The 22,251-nt window shown below is 37.9% G+C and overlaps 2 protein-coding genes across 5 annotated transcripts in view; one reads left to right on the top strand and one right to left on the bottom strand.

The window, feature by feature from the left end:
* HIPK3 (homeodomain interacting protein kinase 3) overlaps nucleotides 1-2,194 on the bottom strand; it is a 105,474-nt gene extending 103,280 nt beyond the window's left edge. For both annotated transcript variants that reach the window (XM_080617639.1, XM_080617641.1), the window contains exon 1: nucleotides 2,082-2,194. The gene's annotated coding sequence lies outside the window, so the exon portion shown is untranslated. The remainder of the gene's footprint in view (nucleotides 1-2,081) is intronic.
* CSTF3 (cleavage stimulation factor subunit 3) overlaps nucleotides 1,479-22,251 on the top strand; it is a 51,949-nt gene continuing 31,176 nt past the window's right edge. For 2 of the 3 annotated variants that reach the window (XM_080617643.1, XM_080617644.1), the window contains exons 1-3: nucleotides 1,480-3,126; nucleotides 13,146-13,247; nucleotides 13,377-13,472. In XM_080617643.1, coding sequence (XP_080473769.1) covers nucleotides 3,097-3,126; nucleotides 13,146-13,247; nucleotides 13,377-13,472 — 228 coding nt within the window. In that variant the 5' untranslated portion in view covers nucleotides 1,480-3,096. Of the gene's footprint in view, nucleotides 3,127-13,145; nucleotides 13,248-13,376; nucleotides 13,473-22,251 lie in introns of all 3 variants that reach the window. The other variant, XM_080617642.1, reaches the window with a different exon arrangement.

Genomic DNA, 22,251 nt, shown 5'->3' with positions numbered 1-22,251 from the left:
TCTGATAACCACTGCCCCAACTCTGTGAAAGTAGCTTCCTTTCAGGTTTGTCCCACTTTATGGTTTGCCAAGATCTTGGCCTGGCAGCCCATAAGGTTCAACACCTATTTATTTTAAGAACTCATTTTTTTCCAGATTTTTTTTTTTTTCCTAAGTGATACACTTCTTGTCTATTACTTTTCCAAGCAGAAATATTTGAGTACCACTCTACCATAGGTATAGTAGTCTTCAACTCATGTTCCTGTTCAGGTTTGTTTTGAATTTCTGCAATACTCACAGAGCAGCATGATCCACAATAGTTTGCTTGTTAACTCACTGCTTGCCATTAAGTTCCATGTCAATTACTAAACTAAGCATGAATCACTACAGCATAGCACACATTAGCAATGTCCTGTTGCTTTGATACCACAAACCATCTGAAAATTAAAGTGCAGCTTTCCAAAGCAGACAGGCCTGTAATCATGTCTTACTGCTCCCACTACCTCAGGCTAGAAGCCTAGAGCCACTCCACTCCAGATGACACAGCTTCAGAAGAAAGGAAAGGAACAGCCACATTCTAAAACAAGGTTTGACATATGCATAAGGAATTAGCAACTAAGTAGTCGTTGTAAGCTTTGCTGCTGCATTCCCCACTCTTTGCTCCTGTACCACCAAGAAAGGTCCAAATCAGCCTGCCAAGTGGGTCAACTAACATAAACTTCCAACGCTACTGAGCTCAAGCTAGTAGACTTATATAAGCCCCAAATTTTAGAGGTAAAACTTGAGTTAAAGCTAACACTGTTAGAGCTAAACTATAAATTTAAGACAAAGTAACATTTTCAAAGTTACTTTGAAACGTAACCTATATCATTTACACTCAGGCTTTGAAAGTAATACCGTCCCTTGAAAGATTCACACCAAAACATAAACTCATTATCACAAAGTTGCTAAAAAGTTCACACCTAACTGCAAAACAAGACAAGCTCAAGTGATAAAGTACAATGTATCAATAAAAAAAATAAAATTTTATTTTCTGTACAGCAGCGCTCCTTTTAAATTTCTCCAGCTAACAGATTTAAGGCTATGCATTATAGCTGCAGTTCATTCAGGCTCACACAGCAACACTTGGCAGAAAGGATATAAGCACTAGTTGTATTTACAGCACCTCGGGTTTTGCCCGTGGTTTGTTCTATGTATGGAACTAAGAAATCAAGAACAACACTAGTTTAAGACACAGCACATTATTTTATTATGTGGAGTGAGGGCCTATAGTAGGTCAGGAGCAGTAGGCATCATTTATTTTGCTCTTTACTAACTCATTCTACTAGACAAACGAGATGTTGTTGGTGCTGTCAAGATTCAAAACCACTTCTATCATTTTCTGAAACTGAAGAAAGCAATCCCAAAGGCAGAAGCAGCTAAAATAAGAATTAAAATACGCTTGAACAAAACCACTAAGAACTAGATCAAAACTCCAACCAGGCCACTAAGACAGCAAACATTCTGCACACCTATAATAATATTCACATTATCTAATTACAAATTTCAGCAGCATTGCTTTAAGCAATTACTTATAAGGAATTGGTTCCTAATAGGAAACGGAAAAACATTACATCGATTAATTGGAAATTTTTCTTGTTTTTTGTTTTTTAAGAAATTGTAGTAACATATCAAATGCTTTCAAAATAGAGTCTGTTGTGACATGGAAGAAATACCCCATAACAACCAATGAAGTAGCCTTGTATCACAAAACCACTATTCTCTCAGAAATCAAAGAACAGGACAGCTTATCTACCAACACAGACTGATACGCACATTTTATTTCACTTCTGAAGAATAACAGACTCAGAATTCTTCAATACCAAAAAGAAAAACGTTATTTCACAGGTTGGTCATATAAGCATTTATTATCTGCTCTCTTTCTGGGGGAGGATGAAGTGTCAAGCTTCAGGAGAAAAGGTCCTCTTTCCACACACGTTATTGGGGTGTAAGGAAGTGACTTGGAAGACGAAGCAGAAAGTAACCTAAAGAGTGCTAGTATCAAGTTTCTTTCAAGTATTTCTGCATAAATTACTGTATTATACAATTTTAAGAACACTTACACTGCTGTTGTGAAGGCAGCTAAAACAGCTTTCATCTTGGTATTTGCCAAACCTCCTTCAATGAATGCTTCACATAGTTTCTCTGCAAAGGCTGATTCAAAGCTTTTCCTCTCACGGAGAGACTGGCGATTGCTTTGCAAATGAAGTTAAGTAGCTTTAGGGGGAGCTGCCTTCTGTGTCCTTGAGGTCTTTTGAGACGATGACCCCTCAGCTTGTCTTTTGAACTCGCCTCCTTGAATAACAAGAGCTCTTGTGAGGTGGAAGGGACGGGTCTACTGCTAGCAGACATTGCTGAAGGTACCTCACCAAGGGCACAGTGCCGGCTTGCTGCAAAGAAGTGACTGTTGAAGAGGCAACGCTTCGTTAACGAAATAACCCATGACGCGCCGGCAGGACCAGGGCTAAAAGTCACCAAAACCTTTTAGTTTCTGCCCACTGTCCTTCAGAGTTTCAACAACAAGCGGCCCGCCAGCAAACCGGCCTGGGGGAAGAACAAGGGGAGAAAATGTAGACACGGCGACCCTGCCCAGCGCCATGAACACAGCTACAGCGGCCCCCAAGGCCCTACCCGGCCGCCCTTCAGGGAACGCCCCGTTTGCGGCTTCAGGGCGGGCCTCAGCACTTCCTCCTGCCCCTACGCAGCGAGGGGCAGATAGGGCTGTCCCACGGGGGACAGGCCCACCCTCCGCAGCATGAGGAGGATGAAACGGCCTTGCCGCGGCGGTCCCCACTCGCTACCGACGTCTCTCTCAGCACCGACCGCTTCCGCCCCAGAGCGGCGCAGCGGTAATGACGCGCTTCCCGCCGTTCCCGACACCCCGCCTTTTTCCCCCGCCCTGCTGACGGCCGGGCCGGAGGCGTCGCGCCGCCATTTTATCGCTAAAGTGGCTGGGGCTCCGCTCCGCGGCCGTTGGCGCGACCGGTGAAGCGGGTCGCGGCAGCGCCGGGTGCTTTTTAAAGGGGTTTTTAATCTGCTTGGGAGGAGGGGTGTCTCTGTGCCCTGTTTTAAGACGCTATGTCTGCAGACGGAGCCGCCGGAGACCAGGTGAGCAAGAGGGTGAGGCTGTAGGCCTTTCACTGAGGGTAGCAGTGGGAGTTATGGGGACTGTAGTGGTGGCCTGGCCTAGGCTGCATTGTGTTGGTCGTGCTGTGCAGGCCGCGGCGGGGTTGAGCTTGTCGCGCAGCATGTGGGGCTGGCCGCCGCCCGGGGTTGCTTTTGCTCCCCGGGAGGTCGTGGGGATCACGGCCTTGCCTCTTTCCTACACCCGTAAGCCCCCCGGTCAGCGTCGGCGGCGCGGTCGGCGAAGGACTCCCCTTCCCTCCCCTCCCCCCACCACACACACCCATGTTGAGGAACTCGACTTTATTTCTTCAGCGAAGGGTTCGCTGGGGGGAGCGGGTGCGTGGAGCCGCTCCTGACGCGCGCTGTCCGTTAAACCGGTAATGCGCTGAAAACTATGTCGCGCTCGGTCTACGAGTTTCTGGTAAGCAAACTTGAATTCGGGTCGAGGTGGACAGTAGGCACTCCACTGAGCTTTGCTTTCCCGTTGTCGTTTATCCGCGGTCGTGGTGTACACGCACTCCAGAAGAAAACTGAAACCTGGATAAGCTGTTTATACTGGTACACCTGCAGTATTTTGTGAAGTGAGCTTTTGCAGAACATAGGTGCTTAACGTGAGGCTATGAGCCTCTTTAACAATACCTTTTCCTCCAAAATAGGGTATTATTTAAGCACCTTTAAATTAGAACCAGTAAAAATAGGCTTATTTGATAAAGCATCTTCTTTGCAGTACAGCATTATTGCTCTTGATGGAAAAATAACTACTTTTTCAGTTGCGTTAGGCTTGGGGGTTTTTTTAATATAATATGTATGATAACTTGTTATTTTCTAGGCAAGTGAAGAGTGTTGTATGTCATCTTTTGAAATCAGGTATTACCATGAGCTGTCTCCTATTCACTGGCAGAATTTTTCTCAAAAGGTCATTTTGATAGTTAGGCCTATTTTTAAAATCAGTACTAGTTGAAGGAGTGGGGATGGAAGTTCCTGACTGAGGGCTGAGTGATTGATAACACTGTGGCCTTCTTTAGTGGCCAGGGTAGCCTACAAAAAAGCTTAAAATTATGCTGATGACTCAGTGCTCCCTTAAGCTTTTCTTTGTAGAATGTTAGTCTCTTTACAAAACAGGTTATGTTTCTGTGTGTCTGGGGCTATACTTAAAAGAAGTGATGTGTAAACTCTGTAAGGTCACCAATTTGGGGAAGGGGAGTAAGGAAGTACTAAGAATGTAAAATACCCAGTTCCTGGCTCATTAGGAAAATATCCTGTGAATTAAAACCCTGTATATTTAAAGCTGGTCAGGTTACTAAGTATATTTGTAGTACGTTTAAGCAAGGGATTCTTCAGAATGGTTTATCCTCATCACAAGGGAGATGGCGTCAATGAAGTAAGAATATGCTACAGTAAAATGTTAATAATCCTGATGTGTAGTATGTTTTATGTTTAAGCTACCCACTCTGATATATTTTGAAAAAATACACTGGTACTTCATGACATGATTGTAATACATTGCTATTTAACTTTAAACCTATGCTGATTTATTTTCTTTTGCAAAGGAACTTTAATATGCAAAATGTTGAATTTCCATATACAGAAGTAAAAGCTGTTCTGTAAAGTAACAGCTTTAATACCACAATGCCATATCACAGAGGGTTTTAGCATTCAGAAATTGCAAATTATTATTTGCAGCCTGTGTAAACATAGGTTAACATATGGCTTGGATTTCGGTTTTGGGGTTTTTTTGTCCATATTAAGGCTCATTCTTTTTACCATTGTAATTACTGTTTTCATGTTGAGTCCACTTAACAAAAAACAAGCAAACACCAGCACCCCAAACAAAATAAAAAAAAAAAACCAAAAAAAAAAAAAAAAAAACCCAAACAAAAAAACCCCAAAAAAGCAACAAACAAACTGCGAAGCAAAAAAAAAAACCCAAGCAACTCTTTAGTTGGATTAAGTAATTTTTCTTACTACTCCATCTTCTTTAGGAAGGCCTCTGGATTCTGATGTCCTAGAAGTTTCTAATTTTGTTATGCTCAGTTATCCACTTCCATCATTTCCTTCAATTTCAGTAACTTGACTTCCACAGTTTCTTTTCTTACCCTGGCAGGATTCTGTTTCTTATTCCTAATGTTGAGGTAGACCACAGTTGCTATCAGTGTCTTTAGCCATGAAGTTTTCTGCATTGTAGGCTACCACCCATCCAGTTGTGTAGAGAGGGAGGTACACCTTAAGTAAGCATTGATGCCAGTTCAACTATGTTCTTACGGAGCATGATAGACCTAAATTCACTGTGTCTCAGTGGCAGAAGGAACAATAGAGAATTATGATCGGAGCAGTTGTGCCCTGCTTCTTTCCTTGCATTGCAGCTGCTTTATATTGTAATGTAGTGCTGTCTGAAGGTCTCTCTAACTTTGTATGCGCAATATTCTTACAGTTACAGATGCTTCTTTCTGTAGGAAGCTGAAGCTAAGCAGAGGTTAGATTGCATTTGGCTTTCCTGGTTTGGGTTTTTTCTGCTACTTCCATGACCAGCTTCTGAGGTTTTGGGTGCCATTTTCACAGACAGTCACACAGATCAGTAGAAAGGTGTGACTGTATAGTTAATTTGCATCTGTGTTGTTCTTAAGATGTACACATGAGAGTGTATGATGTTAAATATCTGACAAATCGGAATTGTTAGCTCTGACTCACTGGTACGCAGGGATGTCTACACGGGGATGTCTACATCATGCTTCCCAGCTCATAGGGTTTTGGAGGGGACTTCTAAAAGCAGCTGTGTGAATAACAAATTGCCATACTGGATGCATCAAGTATGAAGTGCTGGTAGCGTGAGAAGGAAGAACAAAATGGAATGTTGGATGTAGGGAGGGTGGGAGAGTAAACGTATTGTAAGATTAAAGGTGCAGCTGGTCTTTAGTTGGCTGACCAGGTACAGTACAACTGAAATGTGGCTTTACTGCCTGTAGGCTGAGCTTGGCTCTAGACATTCTTAGGCTGCTTTACTGTGTAGCTCAGGAACCTAAGCTATGTAGGTTGTCCCCTCCTTGCATCATTATGGTAGAACAGAGAGGGGCTGGGGGCCAAAGAAATGCAATGAAGCCACAGAAAAGTGTTATGAAGTCACCACTGTTGCAGTATATTTTAAATTCTTGCAGTGTGTCAACTGTGCTGGACCCACATTAATTTCTTCAGAACCAATTGAATGATGTCAGGACTTGAATTCTCATAGATCCCTGCCAGACTCCTGGCAAAGTCTGCATGATGTTTTAACAAACCAGAATTTCCAAAGTTGGGTTTTAAAATACCAAATGCTTAGCCCTGTCTATATCATAGAAACCCTCATTTGTAGACTGAAAGGCTCTATCTTCCACTGGTTGCCAGAAAATTTCCTGACAAGCTCTTCTCAATTTCTTCATGTGTTGAGGTTACAAACAGTATAACAATGTATGTCTACATTTTGTCAGGACCTCGATATACACGTCTAGTTTCATTTCAGTCATGTTTCATGTGTCCTCTAACAAGACCTAAATGTATTGTGCTCTTTGCCTCTTTCTACCTTGGCAGGACCACTGTTCTTATTCGCTTAATAAATATATACTTGCCAGGCATCAATTTTACCTGAAGACTATTTCCTTTACCCCTGCATTAGTTGTTTTCTCATCTTTTAAGGCTAGAACATGCGTTTCACACTTCCTGTAACCGTTCCTATGATACGTTCCTCAGTCTAGCATGCATGTAACTACATGATCCAGGACCGAGCTGTGGAAAAAAGAAATGTCTGTATTGTCTCTGTGACTACAGCAAAGACCTCTGTAGCGATCTGTTCCAGTTTCTTGAGAGTACTTTTGTCTTTCCTTTCATTCATGCCTTGTGTCTCTCTGTCAGTGTATCATGTAAGTTTCTGAATTCTAAATGCAATAGTGAATGTTATTGTAGCTAACTTTAGCTTACCATTTTAAAAATAGATGTCATTGAGTGCAGTAGTGAAAGCAGAAGTTTATTCTTGTAGGATTGTGTAGGTTTAACATCTCAGGAGGAGCCATCTGCAAGTAACTCCTACCAAGAGGGTTTTTCAGATGATATTGTTTTATGTATGATATATAGTAAAACTGGGTTTACTGTCACTGTTTGAACTTAAGTAGGAACAGGCTGTAAGCAGATTGAAAACATGGATTGGTGGAGGAAGACTTGCGAGTTGGTAATCCAGTGGTTTTTTTCCAATTTTTACACAACTTTAAGTAATTTCTATATTTTAGCTGCATTTCCAGAGTCAGTAAGCTCCAGGTATACCAAGAAGTTGTTAAAGTAGAAAATGTCTGTCTAAAAGCCAATGTTTGGGAAACAGTCTCATGGGGAAAGAATGGTAATTATTACTAATCCAAAATTCTGTTCAGCTTGATAAAACAGCCCAGATTATGTTAGGGCAGGCCAGTACTTACAAAAGTATCCTTAAAAAATTATTGAAAATGAATATGCCAGGTTTTGTCTGTTAATAGTGACAACAAAAAATTTTTCAAGATTGTGTTCCCAGTTGAATTGAGTTGCTGGTAAAGTAGAAGGCGGCAAGACATTAAAAACTGATTCAAGAAAGTGCGAGGGTTGATAAGCTGTAACTATAGTCTAGTGAAGGAATGTTTTACTGTAGGAGGGGTTTTAAAATTTGCTCTGTACACAGCTATAACTAAACTTTAAGGAAAAAACTTACGTGAGACACATCTGTAAATTAACCTCACTGGACCACTAACAATGCTTGTTGAATTGCATGTTAATATATATTTGAAATTGTATTCATTGGACCTGCTACAGTCCAGGCTATGCTAAACTGCAGCAATCAGGCAATACTCCCAAACAGTAGCTTCAATTTTAATGGACATAAATCTCCTTTTGGATGTTTGTCGTGGTTTAAGCGACGACATAAATCAGAACCACGCAGTCTACTTCCCCCCCCACCTTTCTTCCCTCCGCTCCTGGAGGGACAGGGAGGGGAATCAAAAGAATGCAACTCCCATGGGTTGAGATAAGAACAGTTTAGTAACTAAGGTATAACACAAATCACTACTGCTACCACCAATAATAATAACGATAAAGGAAATAACAAGGAAGAGAATACAACCGCTCACCAACCAGTACCTCACCCCCACCCCGCAGTGATCCAGCCCTTCCGGGGACTCTCAGTTCTACATCCTGGGCATGACGTGCTGTGGTATGGAATACCTCTTTGGCTAGTTTGGGTCAGGTGTCCTGTCCCTGCTTCCTCCCGGCTTCTCCTCCTCCCTGGCAGAGCATGAGACTCACAAAGTCCTTGGTCAGGATAAACATTCTGACCAGCAACTGAAAACATCAGTTTTATCAGTATTATTCCCAGGCCGAAAGTCAAAACCACAGCGCTGCACCAGCTACTAAGAAGGAGAAAAACTGACTGCTGCTGCTGAACCCAGGACAATGTTGAACTGATTTGACTGAACTACCCATTAAAATTCCTGTCTTTTTTTTGTACAATGGCCTTTATGTCTTGTTTGTAGTTCTCATTTCCTGACTAGTGGTAGTTTTTAAACCATTTTAAACTGGCCACTTCACAGATGGAGCAGCTGTTTAATACTTTTCATTTTCACTGTGGAAGATTCCTTTGGAAACAGGAGGCTGCTTTAAGCAACTGGATGCATTAGGCGATGCAGATAGTTGAAAAAGGTGCTTGACTAGGTATTTTCTTACACAATTTGGAATCACAAGGGTTCATTTTCAGCGGTATGGGGAAACTGTTAACTGTTGATTTTAGGAGTAAGGTATAAACCAAGAATTTTTCCTTGAAGCTCATTGATAAGTACTTCTACTGCATACTAAAAGTCAACTTTGTTTCTTCTGTTCTTGTTCCTTGAGGCGTTCTTATGAATTCAAATTTGGATTTTGTGCAGTTGAGGTATTTTGCGGAAAGAAGCTCCTAGACTGCTTGTTGGATAATTTGGATTTAGGTCTTTTCAGATTTTGGAAACTATAGTCATAGATGATTTTACACTTCTAGTATTCGTGAAACTAAAAATCCATTGCTATTTATCTATGTATAAATAATAAAAGAGAAGCTGTGAATCAGACTAGATTGTAATAACAGAGATACTTGTGGGCATGGAACCTTAAGTGCTAAAATGCCATGACCTTCAGAGGGTTTTTTGTGGGATAGGAGCCCAATTATGTGTGAGATACACTGAACACAGTTATCAAAAGCAGAGGGGAAAGAAGTATTTTTCCAGTTTGTATGCAGCAGTTCTTGGCAGCTTTTTTTTTTTTTTTTTTTTTAGGCAGTAAAGAAATGCTAAAAGCCAGTATCTATCTGATTATGTGCAGCTGTATGATAGTTTAAGCTGAGCGAAGTTGAGACTGCTGAAGTCCTGTATGGTTTTGCATCTCTTATTCTGCATCACATCTGATCCTGAAATTGAGGAGTTGAAGTGTTATAAAACTAATCATTTTTCTAATAGTATTATTTTTCTGTTGATTTAACTCCATGAACTGACTTGTTATAGGATGAGATTAACTTAAGTGCCTCTTTTAACCAGAGGAAGGGAGTAAAAATGCTTATCTAGGGAAAAGATTATGGCAGTGAACACCCAAGAATTAAGTATTCACACCTTTGGATCCTGGCTGTTGTGCGTGCATTATAATGACAAATACATAATCAAAAGCTGCATACTCCTTGAACTGTGAATGCATTTTTTCTCAAATGCCTAGTTCTGGCGGAACAGTCCAGGCTGGAAATCCTAATATATTAGGAGTAATTATGTGTGAAGGTGCAAGGTAAGGAGGCCTTATTTTTGTTCTAGTAGAACCAGGACACTGGTTTGCCTCTTAGAAATGTGGATGGCTTTTATTCGTCTTGGAGAATAACAGAGGCAGGAGAGGGAGTGCTCACTGACCTTAAGAAGTTGAGTGTGACATAAGGTACAAGTAATTTCAAGTAGTCTAGTTTAAAACCCTGATGATATCTGTAGAATTCCAATAGTTTGTTTCATCTAACTGTGTGGAGGATTTTATCTACCACCACTAAGTGAATATCTGCTTATTTAGGAAGGCATTTAGTCTTTTAGGTTTTTTGTTTCTTTGTTTTTCTAATAAAAGAATGAACATTTTATTAGGCTTTATAGGTTATGAGTCCTGTATCGAACATAAAAAAATTATGTAGGAATGTTATGAGTGTGCATCTTATCAGCATCTATTTTTTTACCATCTTAATTTGTTTCAGCCTTCTCTGAGTTTATTGCCCAATATCTGCGTAGGTGAAATTAAACTCCTGGAAGCCTTAACTGTTTCACTAAAGTGTCAGCTGAGTTATTTTGTGTCACGTGGAGAGGTTTAAGATAATAAAGCTGAACTACTGCAGAAATAGGTGAGGTGTGCTTCAGTGGCCCGTTCTACTTTTTCCTGTTAGAAAGCTGCTACTTGCAGTGCAGGACCCTGTGCTGCAAATGCTTCAGTTGTTTTTGTAGTGTGGGGTTGTTGTGGTTTTGTTTGTGGTTTATTTTGTTATTTTTTAATTGTAGCTGATATTAATAGTACTCCTGATAGGCATTTCTATCCAATTGAATGCAGAATAATATATGTTTGAATATTTGAGACAAGCGGATTTCACTGAGATGGTATATAATGGGAAGCAGTGCTTACCACTGATGTGGGTGAATTAGAATTAGCCCTTTGTTGAATAAATTTTTCAACTTTGGATCATCTGTAGAGATAGGTAACTTACATAAATAGAGTTTAAACTTTGGAAATTTTCAGCTTCAGTGCTGCCTTCTGGAAGATGAAATATGTTTATGCATGCCATTTTGGAATAAATAAGATCACTAGTTCATTTCATACTTTTTGCATCTTAAGCCTGTATCAGTTGAACTATAACGTGGTATTAGAGAGCCAGAATTTTGATGGACTTAAGGATGTAAAAGTATACAGAAATGAATAAATTTACTGCTTTCGAGCTGACAACTTTGAGCCATTAATTTTAAATTTGATTTTTTAAAATCCAGTTAATTTTGTAATTTAGTTTGTTGTGGGACTTGCTGCAGGCCTTCCAAGCTACAGTGATTTGCAATGAGCAGTTACGAATTTGCACTGTCTCAAAAAAAATAATGGTCTTTAAACTCCTATAAAGCCCATCCTCCTGATTTCTCTTTTTTAGCTTTTATCTTTCATGCATGGCTGCTCTTATGTGTCAGTTTAGCAGTTCTGCAATATTTTTGATAATTTTTCTGTTTTATAAGTAAATCTAATTTATTTAGTCTTAAAATCTTAAGGGTTATGTCTTCAATTATATCCTGCTTATAGGACTGGCACAAAAACTGGTAGTGCTGAAAAAATAGAGTAGCTTTTTTAGATGATCAAGTTGAATTTCAGTGTATAACATAAGCAACTGTTGTACTGTAGTGCATTTGCAGAGGTTGACAAAAGCAAAGGAGCAGGGCACTCATGGAAATAAAGCTGATGTTCTTAAGTAAGTCAAGATTACTTTTTACTTAGATTTACTAGCCTCAGCTTTTTCATTTTTAGTCACTGTTTTATACTATGCTTCACTGGCAGCTTATCTTTGTATAATGCCACTGTAAATGGTCTTCTAGTAAAATCTATTAATAATACCTTGCGGTTCTATTCTTGGAATGTCTGCTTTTGTTCAAGAGTGATGTGCAATAGTGGTGCTTGTTAATTTTACTAGAAGTCATAGCTCTGTAGTGTCTAGTTACCTTCTGTTTCCCTTTGTTTGTGATGGCACCTTTAATATGAGTATCAGTTCTCTCTGCTGTGTTTACTATCTTTTTCATTTTTAGAGCTGTGTATTAACCTAGATCCAATATTAAGAATTACCTTGAAATGATCTTTTAGCAATTAACAGGGGTGTTTTAGGGTTTTCTGTATAGTAAATAAATCATGCTGTGTTATACAGTACAGAATCATATATTGTAACAGTAATTATAAAGCTAACTTGTAAAATTTGACAAGAATGGTCTTGTAGTAATAATTTACAGGTTATTATTGTTACATCTCAAGAAAGCAAGAATTTACTTGATCGTGTGATTTGGGACTGCTAACATCTGCTGAAAATGAGTCAAGTTTGGAAAGTTAGTAAATAAGCTGTTTGGAGTACAGGTCAGAACTATTTCATGCTTCATAAAAAACTTGGTATAATTTAGACTTGTAACAAGCATGGATTTTAAGTCTTATCTGTACGTGATCATCAGATTGTCATCTTCAGAATTTTTTACGTTTGACATTGTTAGCGCAAAGTAGATGAAAAGAATTACAAAGATATTTTCACAAGCCTTTAGAAGAATACTTGTATCTATACTATTATAATATAACTGTGTTAAGAAGTTAACACTCAATTTGGTAAAACTTTTAGCATCAAAACTTTTAGAACTCTGGTATGAGTGAATAAGAAAAAAAAAAACAAAGTGGTTTAGTGCCAAAGCTACTGGAGGACAGCTGTACACTAACGGACAAATGAGAACAGAGAAATTGGGCTTGGATGTCATACATGTTGCTGCTAGAACTGTCATCTCCTAGTTTTCCTGTTAGATCTGTAACTTGTGATGCAAAATACTGTCCTGCATATACAGAATTACTTGTGCAGTAACCTGGATTTGTTTTGCTAAGGTCTGCAATAGACAAGTTGTTCTGAATTTACTTTTTGCATCTTAAAAGTTTCAGGTCAGTAAAAACTGTTTAACATTTTCAGTCCAATAAATTCTCTGGCAAACTCAAATGTGCTTGAGTGTTTTAGAAACATTTAGTCAGTTTAGTCTAGCTTTTTGCCCAATCACCAAATACATAGAACTTGTGGTAAGAGTGCATTACCTTACTGGGACAACTTGCTTTCCAAATAAAGTTGCAATTAGTAACTCCAGCATAAAAATTGAGACATGTTATGTTGTCAGAATGTTGTGATTAGCTTGACTTTGTAGCTGGGACAGAACTTTTCCAACACTACTTGTGATCTCTTATGTCTTGTTTTTAATTTTTTCCAGACTGCCGAATATGTCCCAGAAAAAGTGAAGAAAGCTGAAAAGAAACTAGAAGAAAATCCATATGACCTTGACGCTTGGAGCATTCTCATTCGAGAGGCACAGGTTTAGTGACATAGGATTAAATTTCCTTATCTATGGTCCACTCACACTATTTGGTTCTGGAGTAAAATCAGCATATTCATTTACATAAATCATAATATTGTAAATGCTGTTTTGATTTTCAATTTTTAGAACCAAGCTATAGACAAAGCACGGAAGACCTATGAACGCCTTGTTGCCCAGTTCCCCAGTTCTGGCAGATTCTGGAAACTGTACATTGAAGCAGAGGTTAATATTTTTATATTTTTTCTTATATAACATTTAATAGGAATTTTAAGTTTACACTTCTATAAGCATAAGTAAGATAGGCACATAATACCTAGGGAAAAGGGGATTTTAAATATGCCTTGCCTTTATTTTGTAAAATAGGTACAAAGGAGTGATTAAAATGAATTCTTAAGTACTGGGTCTTTTATGAGTTGATGATTGTTGCATTATGGAATTGCAACAACATTAAAACGTTTCAATGGTATTGGAGTGCTTTAGCCTGTTATTTACTTGTCGTGTCAATTTATTGCCTCCTGTGTCATTTATTTAGAGGACTTTTTATTTATACATGCAAACTTACTTGAATGACTTTCTGTGAATGGATTTTTTTTTTTTTTTTTTTTTTAATTTCTTAGGGAATTGAGTGTTTCTGTGAATAGTGATTTCAGGGAGGGTGTGGGATGGAAACTGGTTTCTGGAATGAAAATGCATTGGCACAACTCCTTAGCTTCTAAAAATCCCAAGAAAATTATGATTGTTTACATAATCATATAAAACTTCCCATGAGTGCATTGATCATTTAAACAGTCTTTAATGATATGCCATGAAATGCACTGGATGATCTGAGTTTGGGGTTGTTTTGGGTTTGGTTTTTTTTTTTTTTCCTGTAACTGATGGTAATACACATGCTTTTTTGTGGGCATCTTCTAGCTGCACATTTTTAAAAATTGTGACATCTCCTACATTCTAAACTACAGGGTGAGGACATGTGTTCTATAGATGAGAAATGAGATAGCTAAATTTTTTTTCCATTTTATGTGCAAATGCTAAGCAGCAATCTGAGTGCCAAAACTGCAGTGTAGAGTTACGTCTTATTTTACGTTATGTATTCAAATGTGTTCTGCTAGTAAATTTTTAAGATTTTTAAATAAAATTGGGATCATGGGAATCTAGCAGACATCTTTATATTATAATTTATAGTGAGATGTTATAATGCAAAATAATGCAACCTAAATTTAATGTTACCTAATTAAATATAGAATTTTCACTATTTTGTTTCCAGTAGTTTGTAGTAGTAGTTGTGATGTTGGTGATTGGACATATTTGGGAGATTGTAAGTGAACTAACACATGGACGTGTATCTTTCCTTTTGGGACCCTGCAGCCAAATCTACTAGCCTTTTGTACCCTGCAATGTTTCCTACAGCATCTAGTCTTCAGAATCTAGTCTGTGCATACTGGAAAGCTTTCTGTTTCCCCTGCCTCAAATTTAAGAGTTGAATAAGACCACCTCAGAAAGCCTGTACTATACTGTAGATCTTTCAGCAGAAAGTGCTATTATCTGTTTACAGCTGCTTGTTTGAGGCTTCTTGTCTTGAGCCATGTTCAGAGATGAATTAACAGACATTACCTCCCTTAATCAATACCTCTTAACTAATTTATAATCTAATAGTATTTATAAACATTAACAGTGATAAAACAGTCTAGGGTATAATTTTTTGAAGTGCTTCTTCAGAGAAGAGAGATGAGCTTCTACCCAGCAGGTATGGTAACGGGTAACACAAGGTAAATTTGAGAAGGAAATAATTGGCATGAAGGTCATTAATTCACGTGTGTGTGTGTGCCTGCCTATAACTACACTTCAGATGTAAGAGAAACAGCATATATGATTCTGCTATTCAAAAAAATGGAAAATGTGAGCTGTAGAGTTCTGGTAGAGGTTCCACTCAAAAATGGTTATATTTGAAAGAAGTGTGAGCTTACTTCTAGAAATTTTATCTTCCATCTTAACAGGCAATTTGTTAAAATCCCAGTTATAATTTAAATGTTCAAGTTTTCTTTCCTGGTTCCAGTAACTTTTCTCAAAACTCACATAGTGACCAATTAAACTAAAAAAGCAACATGCTTATCTCTGCCTTTCTTTTAGAGTATGCAACCATTTGTAGCTATAAGCTGAAATAATGTCCTATTTCAAAATTTTTCTCTGAAATAATATATATTCACACAATTGGGCACTGTTGTCACTGTTGTTTTGAGTTGCATATCGTGTACAGTCCTGTCTGCGAGTAAGTTCAGAATGAAATGTTTTCTCAAATATTCTTTTAACAGTGTGGTTGAGTGTAAATTAAGGCCTCAGTTAATATTTGAAGGCTACCTGAGGTAGAGGAATTGTTCTGAGCCTTCTTTTACTGCAGCCTTAAGATGTACAAGAAATACAGGGAAGGTATTTTCCAAAAGCTTTTTGCCTTGGAAATCTTAGTAGTGTTGTCCTGCTGGAAAGTTTCTCTTTGATAGTTCAGAAGTATCGATCTTCCCACCCTTGAGCTGGGAAAGTATACCTGTAGTAAATATTTGTTGAGCGTTGCTTTTTGTTCACTTTCACTGCCTCAGCATTTAAATCTGCAAATTTCTAAGTCTTCAGTCATCTGTAAGCTGTGTTTTTCCCGATGTCAAAACAAACATACCACTTTCCTCTTTAACATGACAACATTTCCTCTTTGCATCACAGAAAGACAAAAAGGGAGAGGGAAGTGGGGGTTGTCTCTGCCAGGTTGTCTTTCACTAGAGAATTTTGTTCTGCAAATGACATAAATCTGAGCTGAGTATCATCACATAGTGGTGGTCTATTAGTGGAAGATGAGCTAGGGTGAGGATTATGATTATCATAGAATCATGGTCTTACAGAAAAGGAACTAGCCCTTTATCGGCCTTATTCTTCATAAAATGGTTAGAAGTCTTAAATTTCCCTTTGCCTCACTTGAGGAATATATTCTTTTTAATCACTTCCAGTCTTCAAGGAGAAATCATTGCTTATAATCTATGTGCACAAAAACTGTTTCCCTGTATATGCCAGTTCATTTTGTAATGTAAAGCTCTTAAGTGCAGGCCTTGCTGCTGTGATTACATCTTGGGTTTATGACAGTGTTTGTTCAGCCACTGACTTCTCCTTTTTGTGTGTGACTGTTGCCGAGTGGAATATAGTGTAAAGCAGTGCTCTGCACTTAGTGTGTCATCTAATTTACTGCTGTTGATACAGAGACTGGGCTGAAGTAACTGAATACTTCATGTTTCTGTTTTATGTGCCAAGCACTGATTTCTACATTCTGGTCTCTATTGTGACTGGTTTAGTAGTAATAGAACAGAGGTTAACTGGGAAGAGAGCATGCTTTGACAGTTTGTTAATGGAAACCCTACTATTAAAGTTTGAATGATCAAAAAATTTTGGTTCTCACATGGGTTCTTATTTCTTCTGACATTCAAAGAAGCAGTTGCAGGACATAAAAATAATAGAATTGAATGAAACACCTTCCAGCTTACCATGGTTTTGAGTCATAGCCTATGGATGTTTAAGACTTGAGAATAGTTTCATTTAGTGATTTTGACAGATTAGTCTTTTTTTTTTTACATATTTTAGCAAGTAAAATAGTTGAGTTGCTATTCTACATCCACGCAAATTTAGCAAGTGGTACAGTAATACCACTCTTCTTACTCAGGGTCTTGTTTTCTCTAATTGCTTAAAGCACATTTTTCTCTTGATACCTTTCCCATAAAAGTCTACTTCCAGAAAACTTGAATCAATTCACATGGCAGTCCCTCTTTCACAGTTTTAAAAAGGAGCATGTAAGTCTCAGTCCCACGTGTGCTGTAATGTTAAATTCATGATCACATGATCTGGATTCTAGCCTGCTCTGCTGATTTGCTGTGTCTTCTTGGGTAAGTTATTTAACCTGTTTTGCATATTGAAACAGATACTACCTACCTCACAGGGTTGTTGTGAGGCTCACTTTAGTGATTAAAGTGCTTTTGGCATCTGATGAAAAGGTGCCACAGAAATGTAAAAATAAATTCTGATGTAACACCCTATGATCCCATAGGCCCAGCTGTCTATTTCCTTTGTCTCTTCAACTGTTTGAACTGTCTTTTAGGTACGGAAAGACTTGCTAATGCTTTTCATGCACTTAAGAACTTTTACTTTACCAGTGTTGTGAATACTTTAGTAGTTCTGAAGCAAGTATTTGAAGTTGTCACCTCTTTTCGCTGCTAATTTCCTTTGAGAAATCACCAGGTTGAAAATCCTCTTTAAGCACATTAATTAAACTCTGTAATTGTCTTGAGTGTTTCAGACCAGTTCACACCACACCTTTTTACCTTTTTTGTTATTGCGTATATTACTTTATAGCCTGGTGACTTTGCACTTTTGTTAGTAGGGGTTGAAAGGTTGCCATAATTAAAAATTTAAAAATCATTAGCACAAGACAGCTGTGAAAACCTAAGTCTAGAAACAATAAATACAAAGCTAGTAACATGCGTGTAAAGTGTTTGGCTGTTATTATGTCTTAATATTTGTCTTGCAAATTCTGCAAGTAAGACTTCTGTGTTATTGCTTGTTCTAATGAAATGAAACTAGATACACTTGTTCGATACACTTGTTCACTTCTGTTTGATATGAACACTTGATTTTAGATGTCTTGATAACAAACCAGATGCTGTATGAGCAATCAAATGATGGGACCAAAGCTTAGGGTTGATTGTTTTGCATTTCATCATATGCAATACATCAGTATCTTTAATTCATGTAATTCACACTGGTGTGGCTACTAGTCAGAATGTATCATTTGACATGTATATGAAAAATGTAAATAAAACCGTTTAGAAAAATGATTGTTTTTGTTTAAAATGTTTGTGTTTCTTCAAAGCATTTTCTTCCTGTGTTACTTTAATCCAATTCTGAGTTCAGAAAGAAATTGTTATATGAACCACCAGAATTCTGCTTGGGGGAAAAATGGGAACTGACTTCTGTCAGGATGAAGTTGGAGTGATCGGAAGTCAAAGTAGAGTAGACTTCTTGGCTGGTATTCTGTTTAGTAGTACTTTCAATTAAGAATATTGTATATATCTCTGGCTGATCTTTCTTAGTTTCTTAATAGAAGGCATGCCCATTATAATCCATGCCCACCCCACTAGTCACATGAGTCACATAGAGTAAATTTCAGCTTCTGAAAAATGGCTGTACAGGTGCTCTGTCCATATTGCACATTCTTGACTACCTCAGTCTGAAATTTTTAATCTTTTTTACAGCTGTATTATTTATGATCTTTTCTTACACGTGTGTGGGCCTGTTCCATTCCTGTTAATAAATGTTGTTCTGTCTGTGTGATTATTGTAGACTTGCACTACAAAGTGCATGCAACTTCTTTCCTGTCTTTTCTACTCAATATGTAAATACAGGCCTGCACATCTTGCATAGTGGCCATGGTTCTACGAGTTGTTTAATATCAGAAAGCTATCCACATAACTGACACAGTTTCAGAAGATGTGTGGTACAACACTAGTGGGTTTCTTTGTGATTCTGTTTTTTGTATTCGTTCATTAAAAATATCATGGGAAAGTGTTAGGAATTCTGATTCTTTAAGTGGAAGTGATGCCTCATGAAGAGATTACTCTAAATCCTTTCTATAGTGTGTTGCTGTTTTTTCACATGAATAAACATGAACTACTTCCTGTTCTGTTGTATTCTTTCCATGTGGGGTGACAGAAACATCCCTGTTTGAAGTGTTAGTTATACAGAACTTGTTCACTACACTTTTGAAGTCTTGCTTTCAAATGTAACAAGGACAGTGGAAACTTTCCTGATTGGGTGCTTTCTTTTGTTGAAGTCCTTCTATTGATGCTTTGAGGGGGGAATGTGTGTGTTATGTCAGGCACAAACTTTAGCTTCTTTCTCATGTCTGAACCTGAAAGAATCAGAAGTAAAATACAGGGCTTTCTTGTGTACCCTGTAGTAACTACAGATTGGTTATCTTCATCTGCATGGGTTAGGGAACTCCAATGGTAATTTCTCATTCATTTCTACATCTCTTCCAGCTTGTCAGCTGGTTGAGTTACCTGGTGCTCTTTATCCAGATTTTGAGAAGCTTGATGGCTGAGAGAACACCTTCTGTTAAGCCTTATCTACTAGTGCTACTATATAAAACAATGCTTGACTTTATTCGCTGCAGAATCTCTCTGCAGGCTATGAAAAGGCTTTGAGTCACTGCTGTGGATGAAGTACAGTGGCTTCTCTTAGCTAGAAACTCTGTGAAGGCAAGTCATTCATTGTGGCATTTGTGTGTCCTGTTAGTACATATATTCTTCACTTAAGAGTGTGCGTTGTTTTTATCCCTTGTTAGGGTATGCTTTTTCTCACTGATGGCTTCAATATTTCAGGCACTCTACATCCAGTAGCAATTTTGGACTTCTGCAGTGAAGTGTTGTATGCCTAATACTGTATGCTTGGACATTTTTCCTTCCTTACTTGAAATAATTCAAAAGTGAGAAGAAATGATATGCATTGGTGCGTAGTTGTATAGTTGTACAGGCACCATTCACATTTTTTCATGGCACATTGTATACATGCAGTTAACTACACAAGAATATGTTACAGTGATTTGAATTTGGATTGTATTGGGGTTTAGCTAGTTTGGTAGTGACCAATATTTGTAGCATAGAAGCATGGGAGCATTTCCAGAGTTCATTTGAGCTGTGGCATCAGAAATTTTTTATTTTTAAGGATAGGAATTATGAGTAGAAGGATGGGGTTTTTAAATTTATTTTGTGGACAATTTTCAGTGCTATAGAGTGGAGTCTTATTGCATCTTGAAACAAACTCTTCAGTATACCTCACTTCTGACCTGAAGTGTAAACATTTCATCTGGGTCTGTTCCCTGAGAAGCAGATTGTACTAAGCCATGTGACAGGCTCCCTATACTAATCTTCATTTTCACAGGTTCCAGTGAGCACACATTGCTGATCTGTTAGTAGATCCTGTAACTTGTTCTGTAGACTGATAAAGGCTTTCAAAACTTTAAATTCTTTGACTTTCTCCAAAAGGAAGAGAACTAGAATTGGTGATATGCTGAGGAAGCTTGGCAGTTTTACTCCCAACTTTTCACGCTTGCTCTGTGTTTCAGCAGAACAGTTATGGAACTTAGGTGTATATCTAAATTGTATAGGCTTTGTCAATTCAAAATATTGCTCTGGATCAACTAATTTGAAAAAATTAGTAGTAAGTTGAAGAATCAGCTGTCTTACCTCATTTGATTCCTGTAAGATGACTGTATGAAACTTAAGACTTTCTAATGAAGGCAGCTTGCCCTTTCCAGTTCCTTATGGTTTGTATTAGTGCATGAAATGGAGAATAAGAACTAACCAGTATGTAACTGGGAGGAGAAATAGCTGTACACTTTGGAGTGTTAACCTATGACCACAGCCGAACAAACTTACTTAGAGATAGCCTGACGCTTCCATATTGCTTAATGTGAAAATTAGTATCAAATATATTTAAAAAACAATACTTCATAAGTCATGTGTTTGGACTAGAAAGGTAACTTGTAGAATGTTGCCTAGTTGTTTGATTTAGCATTTTCTATGTCCAGGCTGCAGCAAAGTCATCAACTTCCTTCAGCTGTCATCTTTCCTGGAAGTATAGATTTTCAAACACCATTCTTCATGTTAAAATGAATTTTCTACTCAGATTAAAATGAGTTAGATTTACAAATATGAGGCAGCAGCTGTGTACTTATGTGTTGATGTGTTGTCCTACTGATGAAACACAGTGTAATACGTGAGCTAACTTCATTGTGCTCAGTGGAACTACATTTATACATGAAACTAAGTATGTTTAAAATGTTCATAATGTGACCAAATGGGAAAAAGGGCAACTTAGCTGCAGCTGGGTCTTTGTTTTGTTCTTCTTAGGAAAGGGGAATATGCCCTTTCAAAGAACTGTTTTCTGTTTGTTTCTCCTGCTTGGAGAAATAAAATGTGTAACACTGGCTGTAGTTGGTGGCATTTTCTAATGTAGGTATGGGTGCTGGTAAAATTTCCAGTTAAATTCTTTCTTAATTTAGGAACTCTTAAGGTATATTTTCAAAATAGTTTCAAACTGAAGTTTAAACTATGAAGTGACTTGTCCTGTTTCAGTACTGATACCGTTCATCTCAAATCTGCTTTCAGGCTATATGAAGGAGAGGAACAAATATTGTACTTTTGCCAAATTCTGCATTCCTGCAGCTTTCATTTAAGGCCATTGTTGTGGTTCCCAATAGGTACAGACATGTATTTGTTAACCAAGTGATGGATAAGAAGTTAAAAAAAATAAATAAAGGTGTACTTACTATTTCCAGAGTTGGAAAGGGAGGTAGAGGAACAATCAAATGCACCATTTCAAATGCACTGACAGATTTGTGATTATTGTAGTTTTTATGGCTAAATGAAAACATGCTGTAGGTTCCATGCCTGTAGATTGCTGAGGAATCTCTCTGTGTATGTGTATATATGTTTGATGTGTATATACATGTTTATGTCATAAGGTCACACAGCCAAATTAATGTTCTTTTAAAATCATGCTAAATAGAAATTTGAGTGTATGAGCAGGAGAGCAGTGCAACTCTGCAGATAATTTACTTAGATTACTGAAGTTTATAGGTACTCAGAAATAATTTGTGCATAATCTCAAAGTGGAATATATTTTGAATAACAAGGAATGGAGATTTTTTTACTATATGAAACTTCAGTCTGGGTGCAAAAACATGACTTGATGTAGTATGTAACAGAGTGGGAAAGAGCGAGCTAGGTTTCCTGCTTTGCTTTTGTTGTCTAGAACCCAGTATTGGCCTGCCTTTTTTCCATTCTTCCCCTATCCATCAAAAGATGATTTTTGTATGTCTTCATGGGCACAATTAGAAGTGTATTTGCTCTAAGAATGGTGGATTACCAGATATTGTTGTGGGCCTTATCTTTTCCATGTGCCCTTACTGTTC

This window comes from Psittacula echo (assembly GCF_963264785.1).
Source record: "Psittacula echo genome assembly, chromosome: 5".
NCBI classification, from domain to species: domain Eukaryota; kingdom Metazoa; phylum Chordata; class Aves; order Psittaciformes; family Psittacidae; genus Psittacula; species Psittacula echo.
Note: the sequence above shows the minus strand (reverse complement) of the source record. Positions and strands in the feature narration are given on the sequence as shown.